Source organism: Mytilus galloprovincialis, chromosome 5, assembly GCF_965363235.1.
Source record: "Mytilus galloprovincialis chromosome 5, xbMytGall1.hap1.1, whole genome shotgun sequence".
Taxonomy (NCBI): domain Eukaryota; kingdom Metazoa; phylum Mollusca; class Bivalvia; order Mytilida; family Mytilidae; genus Mytilus; species Mytilus galloprovincialis.
This window is the reverse complement of record NC_134842.1, coordinates 33917288-33932225: the sequence shown is the minus strand read 5'-3', so window position 1 is coordinate 33932225 and position 14938 is coordinate 33917288. Positions and strand designations below refer to the sequence as shown.

The following is a 14938-nucleotide window of genomic DNA, read 5'->3' as shown; positions in this document are numbered from 1 at the left end:
TAGAAAATGTCTTTGTTTAAATGACACAATTTGCATTGCACATACTAGTAGTAATTGTGATAGGAATGACTTTTTGGGATACGATTGCTTTTAATTAATCTGTAGACTAATACCATTGACTGAGGGCCATACCCTCACGTCCGTTTTATTCTAAACATCAAAGAACATCTCAGATTCTTGAGATTGTCTTGCTTTAAATGGTATAAAAAACAAAAGGATTGAATTTAAACAACTGTCCTATAATTTTCTTCTCATAATCTTTATGTTTCGATATTTCCCTCGACTTGTATGTGTGTTTTTTACAACACGGAAAATCAGAAATAAGCAGTATTTATATTTAGTGTTTTTATAAATTTAGAAACACGTCAGAGGGAATTCACCAGTTTTGATAACATGCGAGAGTTGTCTGAATTCCGATCGATAAATCTATTTCTGTCATATAAGAACTGAAGTGGAGTTTTCTTATATGTCACCGTTATGAAACTGCTGATATATTTGATATTTAACTTCCATAAAGAAATGGAGGTCGTTTAATTAACATTTAAAATACGTCCTTGCTACAAATCACAAGTCTAGGGTTTGGTTAGGTAATAATGCGCATGCGTATAGTTTTCTTGACTTGAAGGGTTATCAGACTGAATGGCTGCTCTGGATTCCCCACTTCATTGACTAATTTGAAACTTACGAGATCCTTTCTATGTCTGTCTGCTATTGAGGATTATTGTTGTTGCATAATTTTAAATCATATGCATTATTTAAATGAAAATAAATATAATAAACAACGTAAAGGTGTAACTAGAAAACCCCTTCAGCCAAAATAGAGTCTTCCATATTATCGCTTCGAGTTGTCTCCCTTCCGTAAGTAACTTTCGTCAAACGACGATACGTCGAGAAAAATTAACTCGTTCTGTCGATAGATATTACATTAAAACCGATCGCAATTTAAACAGAGGAATGTGTGCGGAAAGGAGCCATGCCCACTGACCCAAAGGAAATTAAATATTTAAAGAGTTAGGAATGGGGTTCCACCTAGAATTCGCGTAGGAAAATAGGTGATAAGGTACGAAGTGAAATACCTTCTCTCACTCTCAGTGACTACTGTGGAAAGTGAACGTGGAATTGATAGCACAAACATAATACACCATTAGTACATTGTTCATACACTTGTATCAAGGATTGGCTATTTTTAAAGTTGAATAACAATTCAGATTACGTAAATTACATTTTACGAGTATTTTACACTTCTTTTTGAAAATAATACTAATACATGTATCAATGAAAACAATGGCTATCGTATCCCTCAGAGCAATCTGCTCTTTGCTTGTTAACTTGATCCCATCCTATGGTACTGAATTAATGAAATTTTATCGTTATCGTTTTTAAAATTCATACATACACGGTTTTCTAATGGCAAAAATTCAATAACACTTATTTTTTGGGGGGGTCATTATCTGTGTTTTTGTTCATAATCTGTTTTAATTGTTCTGTTGTTCTATTGTTTGAATCGCTCATTTTTGTGTTTGTAAACTTTCCCCACTTACATTTTTTATTCTTCTTGAACATTGCTTACTAAACATATTTCTTTTTTTGCAGTTGAAGGTTCATCGTTGTGTAAATATAGACTATGTTATTGGAAATGGAAAAGGACCACTTAGTCCATATGATGCTAGGGACTCTAACCTAGATATTGGTGGACCTTGAAAATTACTTCACAACTAAAACATTTTGATATTCTTTTCTGTAAATCTTATTTTGAAAATCACATGTACGTTTCTCTGCTAGGTCTGTCTGCGAGAGTACTTGAATTTTGAAATTTTATTTCAACGGGACTATGAAATATATACCACTTATTTAGATGTGACCAATATAGGGATTGAACACCAGAAAAATTAAAACAAAGTAGAAAAGAGGATAAAACGAGCAAAAATTTTAACTTGGTATATACTGTTTGACATTGGAATAGATATAAACTCTGTTATTTCGAAAATTTAATTTACAGCACCAGCAGTTATTTGTCTCTTTGTTCAAGTTCATCAGAAATTGTAACAATGCTCAATTACCTACCCAAAGGATCAATTACATGGGCGATGAAGGTGAGCAATGAAAACATTAAAATGGCAGGGATAAAAGTAGACAAACACTAACAAACGGAGTAATGCAGTTTAATCACACCACTTATATTACTTTCAATTTTAGCTTTCTTTGTTACCAAAGGTATTTTTGAATTCCCTTATAAAACATATAAAAGATATATATATATAGCAAATAAAATTTACAGACAAAAAAATTAGAAAACAACGAGTTAGATGTCATATTAGTTTAATACCACTGATTCTTGTGATTGCATGTACAAAAATAATAAAATCCGTTTACACATGAATATATATCATTATGATCAAAATTATGTTGAACATATAATACCTAGTGCATACCAATTATGTATTTTGTAGAAATGTTAGTACAGCTTTAGAATGTTTCTCAATATAATAATAATGTTACTGAATCATTGTTTTTGTTTTTCGAAGTATAAACATAGTTACCGTAAATTGAAAAGAATAATAATATATCAATTAAATGTTAATATTTATCGGTAGCTGCATGTAATTTTGTTTTTATTCCGAATATATTTCACCGAAAAAGATGACTTAATCTTTATTTGAAATATGTTATACCAGTGGTGAATAAAGTGTAAATGAATTAATAACATTTATAAAAAAATACAAACAACGACATAAAACAATACATATTTTTAGTAAAAGGCAAAAAAAGCAAACAGTAATCTCAAACGAAACAAAAAAATACATAGAAAAGTATAAAAAAAAAATGTGTGACCCAAATTTATTGCGATCTGTTTACAGTTACCACAGAGAAAACGAATAACAAAATAAAAAGAACAAAACAAGTATGGTAAAAACATCATGTTACCATAGTCACAATATTTTTTTGAAATTATATTTATATCATATTATGCAAGTCTTTGACAAAAGACATATTAATTGTAAGTTCCTGTGTCCTACGAGGTTTACAACAAATTTGTATTTAAAATTAAAATCTGAAAACAATAGAAAGACAATGTATGTACAATTATATTTTTTTATCACCGAGAGCAAAACAAACAAGTTTTGAGCATTATTTACAAACATGTTAAATGAAATTCTAAATTAGGGTTTGCATAGGATTTTAAGAGAGAGATTTGATATTAAATGCTGCAGTATCTATAAAACTTGTGCTCAATTGAATATTTAATCTTTTTTTTCAATTTTAATATATCCTCAAATGATATCGATTATCTTATAAAAACATAAACAAATACTAACCATGCAAGTATTTCATACATTCGACATTTTAGAACAAAAACACATGTATATATAATTTGTGGTTGCAGTTAACATTCAGGTCTGATATGATTCTAAATTAGCGAACTAAAAGTTAAATATACATTTATGTCAACTGTGTAAATACTTGAAAACATGACATGACACGTGTGTATGTAGGATTCCAAGATGAGAAAGAAAATAATCATGAAATATAGTTCTTGAGAGTGTAAACACTTATATGTGCCTGTATACTGTTGATAAAATGCTTGGTTGGCAGATATTTAATTGAATAAGTATTCCATACTGACTGGAATGTTGTCGCATCCGTTCCAGACTTTCCACTGAAATATATATAAGATTTATTAAAAAATATATAGGATGTGTTGTCTCCTTGAAACATACCCCATTTTCATTCTTAATTTTATATAGGAACTTGTTAAAATATCCAAATAAAAAAGCTATCAAAAAAGTAGAATGTGTGTAAAGATTTGAGTTGAATGACTTCTAAAGAACAAATGTTGATTTATACTGGCTGAAACAAATGGTTAAATGGTTAAGTGTTAAAAAAGATTTTTAAGGTGAAGTAGCTAAAGTACTAAGTCCTACATGGAAATTTGATGCTTTACGATATCGGTTAGAATCAGGGACAAAAACCATAAAAAGAAATGCAATGAATATTTTTCTTGTGAAATTAACCACGTTACAGGGTGCAAATAAAGATGTACGTTCGCATACCCTTCTGCTAAAGTTACACCTAGTCTTTGTTTGGTACGTGTGGTTTTTGACAAATTCGACTAAGGTTATCTAATCTTATACTGTGGATTTCTGATTGTGAGTGTAATGTTTGTGGGATATTGTTATCTTATCATGTTATTATGTTGTGTTGTTAAACCACGGCATCTGTTTAAGGGCATACGATACAGTTACAGGGGAGGTAATTACGTTGCTTACGTGAAATGTTATTTTCACGACGTCAAACTATGACATATCGGGAAAAGATGCATTTTTCGACTGATTTTTATCATTCAAACTGATTTAATTTGAAAACGAGTGCATGAGCCCCTATTTTTTAAAACGACATTTTGTTTCATTTTACAGGGAGATTATGTGGACAAAATTTAATAAAACTGTAAATAGAGCATTTTTTTTAATTTTGATAAATATACAGCAAAAAAATACGTTTTTTTCTCAATTCATGACCAATCGATAAATATGAGTTATTTCTGAATAAAAAATGCATAATCTTTTTTAATACTTATAAAATGCAGAAATAACAAATTATTTAACAAAAAACAATCTGGGTTTATCTTTAAAAAAACAAAAAAGTTATGGCTTTCTTACGAAAGTGAAAATACGGCCACCAATCCGAATTTTGAGCAAATATACAAAATTTCGACCTCATTTAACTCAAAAAGTAGCACATGAAGGTATATTTTTTATTACATATTTGATTTAATCAGGCAAAAAATAACCTATATGGAAATTTTCATAAAACTGTAAATACGGGATCAAAACTGTATCGTATGCCCTTAAGAGCAGGATGGAGTGCTCACAAGTATATACAGCTCCGGTACATTATGTGTATGTGCATGATCAACATTAATAATCTATAATATAATGTTTTTTACTGATTTCTGTCACTCATATTTGTTCTTCATTTTCTATAAATTTTTCATTTGAACATTTTATTAGGATTTTTTACCCCTAGCATTTATTGTCATAGCAAAATATGACACAATAAGACCCTTCAACGATGTAATTGATTAGACCTTGTAAAAAAAAATGATTTGAGTGACACTAATGAGTCTGATGAAGACGAAACATGCATTCTCACTTCTTCCCAGAAGGTTCATAATTATTTCAAACTAGCATGTTCTTGTCTGTTTATTTACGTCTCAACACGAAATAGACTTTATGCGCTGATGTGGCGTACAACAAACACAAATCAAAATGCATAATCACGTTCATTTCAACATTCAAATTTTCACCAAAATAGTTAATCAATATTTACAAAAATAACTTTACTTACGTCATAAATATCGCCTACAAATGGTCCATTTCCACCAAAGGGTTGTCCAACATTTAATGCCCCATTACATGCAAGGAAATCTTTTGGAGCTATAATAAAATTAATCGTGTATTAGTAAGGGTAGTGTGTTCACATAGAAATTATTAAAACTTTGTCATTGACGTCTCTAAATGTTCTTTAATCTGATCAAAGGAGGGGCGAAAGATACCAGAGAGACATTCAAACTCATAGACAACGCAATTGGCAAAAAAAAAAGGAAACACAAATAATAGTACACAAGATGGACCACCGAAATCTTAAGACGCAAACAATATCGCTGTGACCAACGTCATTGATTTAAATAGGTTGACGTGAAAAAAGGTAGTGTTTTTCATTCAGCAAAGAGATTACTAATCGACAAGTGTATCCACATCAGTAAACTGATACCACTAATATAATTTCAGTTTAACATTTTATATATATACAGTCGTTGCAATGTCCATGTAAACTCATTTATGTTTGAAACATTCATTACTATTAAACCTTTAGTTTTCTCGTTTGAATTGTTTCACATTTGTCATTTCGGGGCCTATTCTAGCTGACTATAGGATGTCATGTTTGTTTATTGTTGAAGACTATACGGTGACCTATGGTTGTTAATATCTGTGTCATTTGGTCTCTTTTGAAGAGTTTTCTCATTGGTAACCATACCAATTTCTTTCCTTTATAATTACGTAAGATAAATAGTATACCAATATGTCTTATTATCGGATACATCGTGAACATGCATGCAATGTTTCAAATTTTTCGAATTTAATGTTCAATAGTTGTCATTTGTTCATGTGGTTCCTAAGAGTTTTTCGTTTCTAATTTTTTATATAGATTATATTAGACAGTTAGTTTTGTCGTTTGAATGGTTTTACACTGGCCCTTTTGGGGTCCTTTATAGCTTGATTCTTGGTGTGAGGCTCCTTGTTGAAGACCGTACTTTGACGTCTCATTGGCACTCATACCTCATCTTCTTATATCTGATTCAGTGATGACGATACTATTCATTTTATCTTACCATTACTGAAAGCTACTTGTTGAAGATCAGTTTCTGCTGCACTTAATGCAACTTCAACCGCCACCATTTCTCTGTTGAAACCTAATGTTATAGTAACTTCTTTGTTGTCATAAATCTGAAATTGAAACAAATAAAACAACAATAAGACACGTGTAAAAGGTAGAAAGGTATGGCCCAATAAGAATATGAATGTTTTCCCTATCATTACATATCCAGAAAAGAGCTGCCTACTTAAATTCATTTATTGTCCTGATTTGAAATTTTATTTTTAATCAAATAGGCATGAAGACTAAAAAACATATCACACTTTAATGTCTCTGCTGACAAAATTGGAATAGAACGCCTGTCTACCTTCCAACTGTCTCTATCTCTACGTAGGGTTTTGGCAAACCAAAATATTTTTAAGTGTGCCCCCATAATTCTGTATTTTGTATACGAATGATGAGCATACAAGTGACAGTAGTAACAGAAAGGCATTTAATATTGATTTCCATGCCAAAACGGGACAAATACCAGACTGAGAATTGTTATTGTGGTGAGACGAAGAACAACAATAAAATTGTTGTTTCTGGGCATATTTTGTGTCATGAATGAATAACTCATATCCTTTCTATTCTGTTAGAGTCTAAACTTCAAACTTCTAATGAATCAAAATAGGTTGTCTTACATTTTTCACACTTCTAATGAATCAAAGAAGATTGTTTTACATTTTTCACACTTCTAACGAATCAAAATAGGTTGTTTTACATTTTTCACACTTCTAATGAATCACACATTTTTCACACTTCTAATGAATCAAAGAAGATTGTTTTACATTTTTCACACTTCTAACGAATCAAAATAGGTTGTTTTACATTTTTCACACTTCTAATGAATCAAAATAGGTAGTTTTACATTTTTTATATAAGTAGATAAAAAACATTTTTTTATCACAAAGCATATTAAACATGAAGGTTTTACAGCAGTAATGCATACGTAACTGCCAAAAAAAGAAAATTGTATTATATAAATATGAATAAAAGAGATGAATTAAATTTGTAAACGCCTCTGACATATCGAACCAACAAAGCGAATTAACTCAGAGACAATATATTGAAATCAAGAAACAAAAGTGAATAGATTAACAAGTAAACATAATTAAGTCTGACCAACATACGGAATAATTTGAAATTTTGGAAACATTTTACCTTGATATTTCCGTTAATGTCGTCGGTTGCTAACGTTTATCGTTTATTTTTTCAAGCACAACTCAGGTCGTTGGTTTTTCTAGTTTGAATTGTTTTTAAAATATTGTCATATCGGGCCATTTAAAATTACTGCACGATATGAGTTGTGCACATTGTTGAAGCCATACGGTGACCTACAAATTGCTAACAGTGTCAGAGTTATTTGTTTCCCCTAATATCGTAATGTCACCTAACATATATATACATTGTTGGGCTAATTTTTAGACGAGTTGTATATACAGAATGTACACAGTCATGTATCACCATCACTGCTGGTGAACCGATGGATAAATCTGTTGTAGAGTTGTCACTGGTTCAGACGTACTTATAAATATAATTATTTCTGTGACTGTATCTTGCATTAATTTGTAAGATCCTTCACAATAAATATTTCAGCTGATCTGTAACAATTCAATCTTTATGCCTAATAGATAATGTACTGTATTACGACGCTAGATTAAAACTGACGAGGAAAGGTAACACCCAGCCATCGAAAGCTTTATTATTGTGAAGCCAAGGTGGTCGAGTGGTCTAGCGTGTCGGAAACAGTTAAAGATAAACAAAAGCGTGTCGGAAACAATGCAGGCGATTTGGTGTCACGATATCTCAGGAGCATGAGTTCGAATCCCAGCGAGGGAGGAACAAAAAAATTCCGAAAGCAAATTTTTAGATCTAAGTTTGTTGGGTTGATTTTTATACGAGTTGTACATATGAAAATAACATTGTGTTCAATTTGTTAGTTACAATTTAAAAGGTAAAAACAATACTTACATCATATTTATCATTAGAGACAGTTATTGCCCTGAAGTCACTTATCATCACTTTTGTAATAAGCTTATTCTTTGTGTTAGTTCTTTCTGCGTACATTTGAATAGATGCCATTGGATTTCCTGAACAACTCTTCAATAAAGAGTTGCTCCCAAAACTAAATGATGTATCCATTTTCAGTTTAAGTTTTGCAATAAATATTGGTAATATATTGTTGTTTAGTTGTGGATTGGCAATAAATGAGAGTCCACCAAAGTAGCCTTTACCGTTCGCCACTTGGACATTGTCTTGTCCTTGAAGTTGTGGGTCAGTGCTTAATATTGTTGAGAAATCCAGATGGATGCTCGGAATACATTCTAAAAAATAGATACATTTTATCTTTAAATAGCATATTGTCGATTAAAATAAATAAATATTTTATAAGATAAAAGAACATCACAAAACAATTAAAAATTGTTTATTTTTATAAGTTGTGACTTGGATGGAGAGTTGTATCATTGGCACTCATACCACATCTTCCTATATCTAATAACTTTGAATTGTGAAAACATTCTAGTCACAAATTTTGGATGTCAGCAAATGTCAGAGTTCACACCTTAATTGTTTAATGGGTAGAACTTGTGATTACGACACGCATTTTATATCATGAAATAAATCTAATAGGCAAAACAAATTAATTGTAATCAATTTCTAACAAATGATACCAGCTGTATGTATTCAACAAACAGATAAACAACAATTGAATGATATGAAAACGTAGCACACAGTATAACAAGCGTATATTAAATAAACTCATCATAGATACTAGGATTAAATTTTGTTTCGGCTACAAAGACTCATAGATTACCTTAGCCGTATTTGACACTTTTTGGAATTTTGGATTCTCAATGCTCTTCAACTTTGTACTTGTTTGGCTTTATAAATATTTTGATATCAGCGTCACTGATGAGTCTTATGAAGACGAAACGCGCGTCTGGCGTACTAAATTATAATCCTGGTACTTTTGATAACTATCCAAAAAAGTAATAATGGCCAAATAAAGTACGAAGTTGAAGAACATTGAAAGTTTTGCCAAATATAGCTAAGATTATATTGGTTCTGATTTTCAGAAAGCCATAATTCAGTTTTCAATCTTCGATGATAATTTATCTTGGCCATTTTGTGAATGAATACGTAAGTAAATGGTCAGCAGGGATGACCGAATAATCTGAAAATGCCTTACAAAGTATAATATGCTCACACAAGAAGTGACATACAATTTTAGGATCTGATTTAAAGTCCTTGAGAAATTTGACAAAGTATTTTCTGATCGTCGGACGATGCGGCGTAAACCAGATCACCGTCTTTTGCAGTTGGTAAATAATAAAACCTATCCGAAAAATAAAACGGTGACGATTTAATATTATGAACGACAGACACGTGACTTCTACAAAGTTCGCAGCGCATGTTATGTATGTGTCAACTGAATATAATACAAATCAAAACATGGATATTTTCCTACAAAGATATAAAGACAATTAATGCGCGGGAAGATGATAAAACATAAAATGACTATAATTCTTCCTAATTGAAAGTAAAAGAAAACAAATGATAACACATCACCACCATTAAGATGAAAGCAAAATAAAACAGAAGTGCTAGGTTTCAAAATTAACTAAAAAGGTCAAATAAAAAAATATGTGTGTTTCCTATTTCCCTACCAACCCTATATTTTACGCATAGATATAGCCTTCCTTAAATTTTTCAATAAGCACTGTTAAAGTCATAATTTCTCTCCCATAGACTCAATGAAAAAATGAATTGTAAAATAAAAAAAATATTTTTACCTTCCTACCTTATTTTTTTTCAAAGGAGCAATAGGAATCACACCTTTTATCTTATTTGGCCTAAGTCATATTTTATCATTTCATACTACCCATGTCATAAGGTTATATTTACCTCCATTACTTGTTGGCTGAACTGTTGTTGTGACCGTAGGGGTTGTTGGAAGTTCTCCCCAAACACAGCTGCACCTCTCCGATTTAAATATTTGTCCAGTTGCACATTCTTTTTCCGACCCGTCCTCAATATATTTATTATCCCCAATCTTAAACCTTTTACATCTTTCTAGTTCTAAAATTTGGATTAAAAGATTGTAAGCAATAGCTAATTTGTTTAGAACAAATTTTATTAATTCAAAATCGGTTGATCTATCACGATGCTATAAGATACGATAAACGTCTCTAACATTTTCGAAAGAGAGTTGAGTTTATGAATTTCATTTAAACTGGTAATTCAATAATTTAACATATTTAAAGAAATATGGTTTTCTAAATGAAAAATATTCAGTTGCTTGAGTATGGTCATAATGCATTAAAACAATATATTATACAATTGGTTTTAGAGACAATTACACTTTGTAAAATTTGTAAAAGTTATGCAATATTATCATACATAAGCATGTACAGTCAAACGTGTTTTATAAGACCACTTCAGGGAGAGCGCAAATGTGGTCTTTTAAGACAGGTGGTCTTTTAAACAGATTCTATTTATACAAATTGTACTACGGAGGTATCTGAAATTGATAGTCGTTTAACACAGATTTTTGCTTAATACAATGTGTCTGTTAAGCAGGTTTGACTGCATGCTTATTGTTTCGTAGTATATCTTTGGTTTCCACATATATCAATACGACTTCTTACTTGGAGTAGTCCTACTGTTGTCCACGATACTACATGCATTAGTTGTATCTTTGATACAGTGATCATGATCGTCAGTTCCGCTGATGGTGGTGTCGTACTTCAACTTATTTTCACACTGACAAGCTTGTCTAGTGTGAATCATCATTCCATCTTCAGTGTGTTGGCACTTATAATACAAATTACAACTGTTAGGTACTGGATACGTGGTACCATTTGTCCATTTGTTAATGACACAAGGATCTGGAGTACAAACAAAAAACTTTCAAAAATATTCAAAACGAATTAGAATGGATAATGACTGTCATATTCCTGAATTCGTTTACTATAAAAATTATCTGTTTACAAAACATTGAATTTGTTAAATACTTAGGCTTTTCTACCATAGGAATATGTTACTTTAGCTGTTTATTGGTCTTCAATGCTCTTCCACGTAGTACTTTATTTGGCTTTTTAAACTTTTTTTCATTCGAGCTTCACTGTGATTATTTTTTTACGCATCTAGCGCAAATACAAAATTTCAATCCTGGTATCTATAATTAGTTTTTTGGTACAAACCGTGAAGTGACATCTAGAAAATATATCTTTGGTTTTATTCACAATATTTTGGTCAATTAAAACTTTAAATGATAATTAGAAATAAACAATGATATACGAAGACGATATTGATTAAGCAATGCATTCATAAAAAGAAAGTCGTGAAGCATCGTGCATGCCTGGTTACACTGAATATGAGTGAAATAATTTGGTTAAATGAATAAAATTCAGTACATAAACGTAAGATAACAAAGATACCAAGCTCCGAGGAAAATTCAAAACGGAAAATCCATCATCAAATAGCAAAAGTTCAAACATATTAAACAAATGGAAAACAGCTATTATGATCTCGATTTTCTGGTACATACATTTCCTTTTGTGGAAAACGGTAGATAAAACCTGGATTAATAGCTAGCTAAACCTCTTACTTGTATGACAGTCGACTTAAATTCAATCATATTGACCATAGTACATTCGTTTTGTCACTTTTCTTAGAGAAACCTTTAAATGACTGATCTTAGTATATCAGACCTCTTACCTTGTTTACAAATGAATTCGTCAAGATGATCACATTTGGATGTGTCTGGATTGAAAAAGTAGTGTAGCCCGCATTCTTGAATACTGTACTGCACAAACTGGGTAGCACCTGCCTCTCTGATACAGTCCAAATAATACTTGCAGTTTGTTGGATGAGGAACGTAGCACCGAATTGCATTTGGGTCGCATCTGGTTATACATTCAGTAGCAAACTGTGGTGTAGCTGGTATTATAAAGAAAGTAATCACAGTCATTTATTTTCACTATCAAATCATCTCATAGCTATAACCAATATAAAGCGTGGTATAAGATATGTAATCATGGTCATCCTTTTTCAATATCAGATCATCTCATAGCTTACCTATCGAAAGCATGGTATAACACATGTATTTATTAGTATAACACATGTATTCATGGTAATTTATTTTCAATATCAAATTATCTCAAAACTAACCAATCTAAAGCGTAGTATATAAGATATGTAATCATGGTCATTTATTTCCATATTCAAATCATATCATAGCTAACAAATCTATAGCGTTTATTCAAGTTCAAGTGGAATCTTATTTTCGCAATTATTTAGTATTAAGAAATGAAAACGGTTGTTGGACCCTATATTTAGAATTGTACACATACGTTAATATAGTCGAAACGCATGTTAAATAGATCCGTATCTGAGTTTAATAAAGAAATTTAGGCTGATTTTATTAGATTCACTTTTTTAAAATTACTGCAAATTATAAGTGTAATAAAAAAAGCTGGTGGCTGCGTTTTATTGCAGAAGCCCAATGATACTGTGAAGAAAGAGTAATAACTCTAACTAATTTTTATTTTAAGAACGACTACATATATTTTATTGTAAGCTGTGCGAATACATGAGATTAAAATATAGGTAAACTGCTGTCATGTTAATTTGAGACTCTTTGAATAGTAGAAACCTATAGGTTTGTTATCTCAATTCTATTCAAGGTAAAAAAAGTATTCAAAATGATACATACATACTATAACATCAAGTAGTTGTCAACAACCCTGTAATGAAGTTCCTCTGTTAACCCTTAATAAATATACTATACACCAAATAATTTTCGGGAGCGATTTGTTTGCGCGTCTTTCGCGAGTAGAAAAATAACGCGAATATAAATCATCGCGAATATGTCAAATTTGGCTTTTTCCATATTGATTTGATTTTGGGTGTTTTACTGTAGTAACTACTTGGACCACTTGGCCAGTGAAGCCTCCATTATTTTTCTCATCTTTCGCGAGTAGAACAATAACGCGGATATATAAATCGTCGAGAATTTGTCAAATTGGGCTCTTTCCATATCAACGAAGCAAACTTATAATCACGAACTTAAGTCGTAGCGAAATTCGCTAGTAAGAGCTTCACGCGAAATAAAGTATCCACGAAAAAAAAATTGGTTTACAGTATCTAAATCCTAGTAAGGATACGTTGATGGTACTTACTTGTAGGAACGGTGACAGTGGTAGAAGTTGTGGTCGTCGTGGCAACTGAAATTATAATCAATATTTTAAAATATGAAAAGAAAAATACTCCATAGTTCAGATAATTAATGGTCGTCGTGGCAACTGAAATTATACTACTTGAATAGAAAAGAAAATATTCAAAACGGAAAATCCATTATCAAATGATAAAATTAAAACCTCAAATACATCAAGCGAATGGAAAACAACTGTCATATTCCATTTCGTACATGCATTGTCTTACTTCGAAAAAGTTGGATTAAACCTCGTTTATAGCTAGCTAAATCTCTCACTTGTATGACAGTTGAATACAATTTCATTGAATACAATGTCATTACAAGACAAAAGTTGGAGTACAGCAGTCGACAATGTTTTATAATCTTTATCACTTTAAAAACAAATAACAATTTTGGGAAAGAAAAGAAAATGACATATAGACAAATTTATTAAATACTTAAAATGTAACTGATAATTGTAGATACTTACGATTACAAATTAAAGTATTCAATATTGGCAGAGCAGTCAACATTTCTTCGAAGTCTTTTACAACAATAACATTGGTAATAATATTAGCAGCTATTCTATATAATTCGTCTATCATTGTCTGTCGTTCGCTAATCGAATATTTCGGACTGACAATTCCAACAACGAACATAGTGATGCCTTGGTTATATGCCAAATCAGCCTCATCTTTCGTTAGAGCGGGATAGGCCGATTTACCATCAGTGATAATAATACCGAATTGTGGATTGGTAGATATTTGTGGAGCCCTCTGTAATCTCAATCTGATTTCTTGAATAGCCAAATGTGTATTGGTACCTATTTTCAGCATAGTTGCTGCTTGCAATAATGCTCTTATAATATTTTTGTCGTACACATCATCAACTATATCTTTTATGGTTGTGCTGAAAGTAAAAACAGATCGAAGTCGAATGTTATTGACTCCTATACGCATGTTGGCAACTAATGTATTAACAAAATCCTTCGAGTTTTGGAAATCTGGTATTTGTAGACTGTCAGAAGAATCTAGCGCAATTGCAATATCAGCAGGACCAAGGCATTCTGAAAAATAAAATGTGTTCATTAGGCCAAATGAAATAATATGTGCCAGTATGTTTTTACAGTGACTTTTAAAGTGTTCAGTAAAGGCAACAGTAGTATACCACTGTTGTTAGATTTAGATGTTGTTTTTTCTCGTATAAACTATTGAGACTTTTACACACACAAAGAGAACACGAGAGGGAAGCTTTTATAAAGTAGATATGGTATTTCTTACTCAAATCCTGTTTTATAACTTTACTACTGAGGAGAAAAATATC

At 31.2% G+C, this 14938-nt stretch overlaps 2 protein-coding genes across 6 annotated transcripts in view; one reads left to right on the top strand and one right to left on the bottom strand.

Annotated features, from left to right (window-relative positions):
* LOC143075668 (shell matrix protein-like) overlaps positions 1-2503 on the top strand; it is a 25172-nt gene extending 22669 nt beyond the window's left edge. For all 4 annotated transcript variants that reach the window (XM_076251185.1, XM_076251189.1, XM_076251186.1 and 1 more), the window contains one exon: positions 1594-2503. In XM_076251185.1, the coding sequence (XP_076107300.1) occupies positions 1594-1701 (108 nt within the window). In that variant the 3' untranslated portion in view covers positions 1702-2503. The remainder of the gene's footprint in view (positions 1-1593) is intronic.
* The window catches only part of LOC143075666 (uncharacterized), a 26918-nt gene continuing 14282 nt past the window's right edge, over positions 2303-14938 (bottom strand). For both annotated transcript variants that reach the window (XM_076251183.1, XM_076251184.1), the window contains exons 17-25: positions 14106-14681; positions 13602-13646; positions 12139-12360; positions 11067-11306; positions 10324-10497; positions 8389-8741; positions 6392-6506; positions 5347-5435; positions 2303-3658 (exon numbers count right to left, since the gene is read on the bottom strand). In XM_076251183.1, the coding sequence (XP_076107298.1) occupies positions 3599-3658; positions 5347-5435; positions 6392-6506; positions 8389-8741; positions 10324-10497; positions 11067-11306; positions 12139-12360; positions 13602-13646; positions 14106-14681 (1874 nt within the window). In that variant the 3' untranslated portion in view covers positions 2303-3598. The remainder of the gene's footprint in view (positions 3659-5346; positions 5436-6391; positions 6507-8388; positions 8742-10323; positions 10498-11066; positions 11307-12138; positions 12361-13601; positions 13647-14105; positions 14682-14938) is intronic.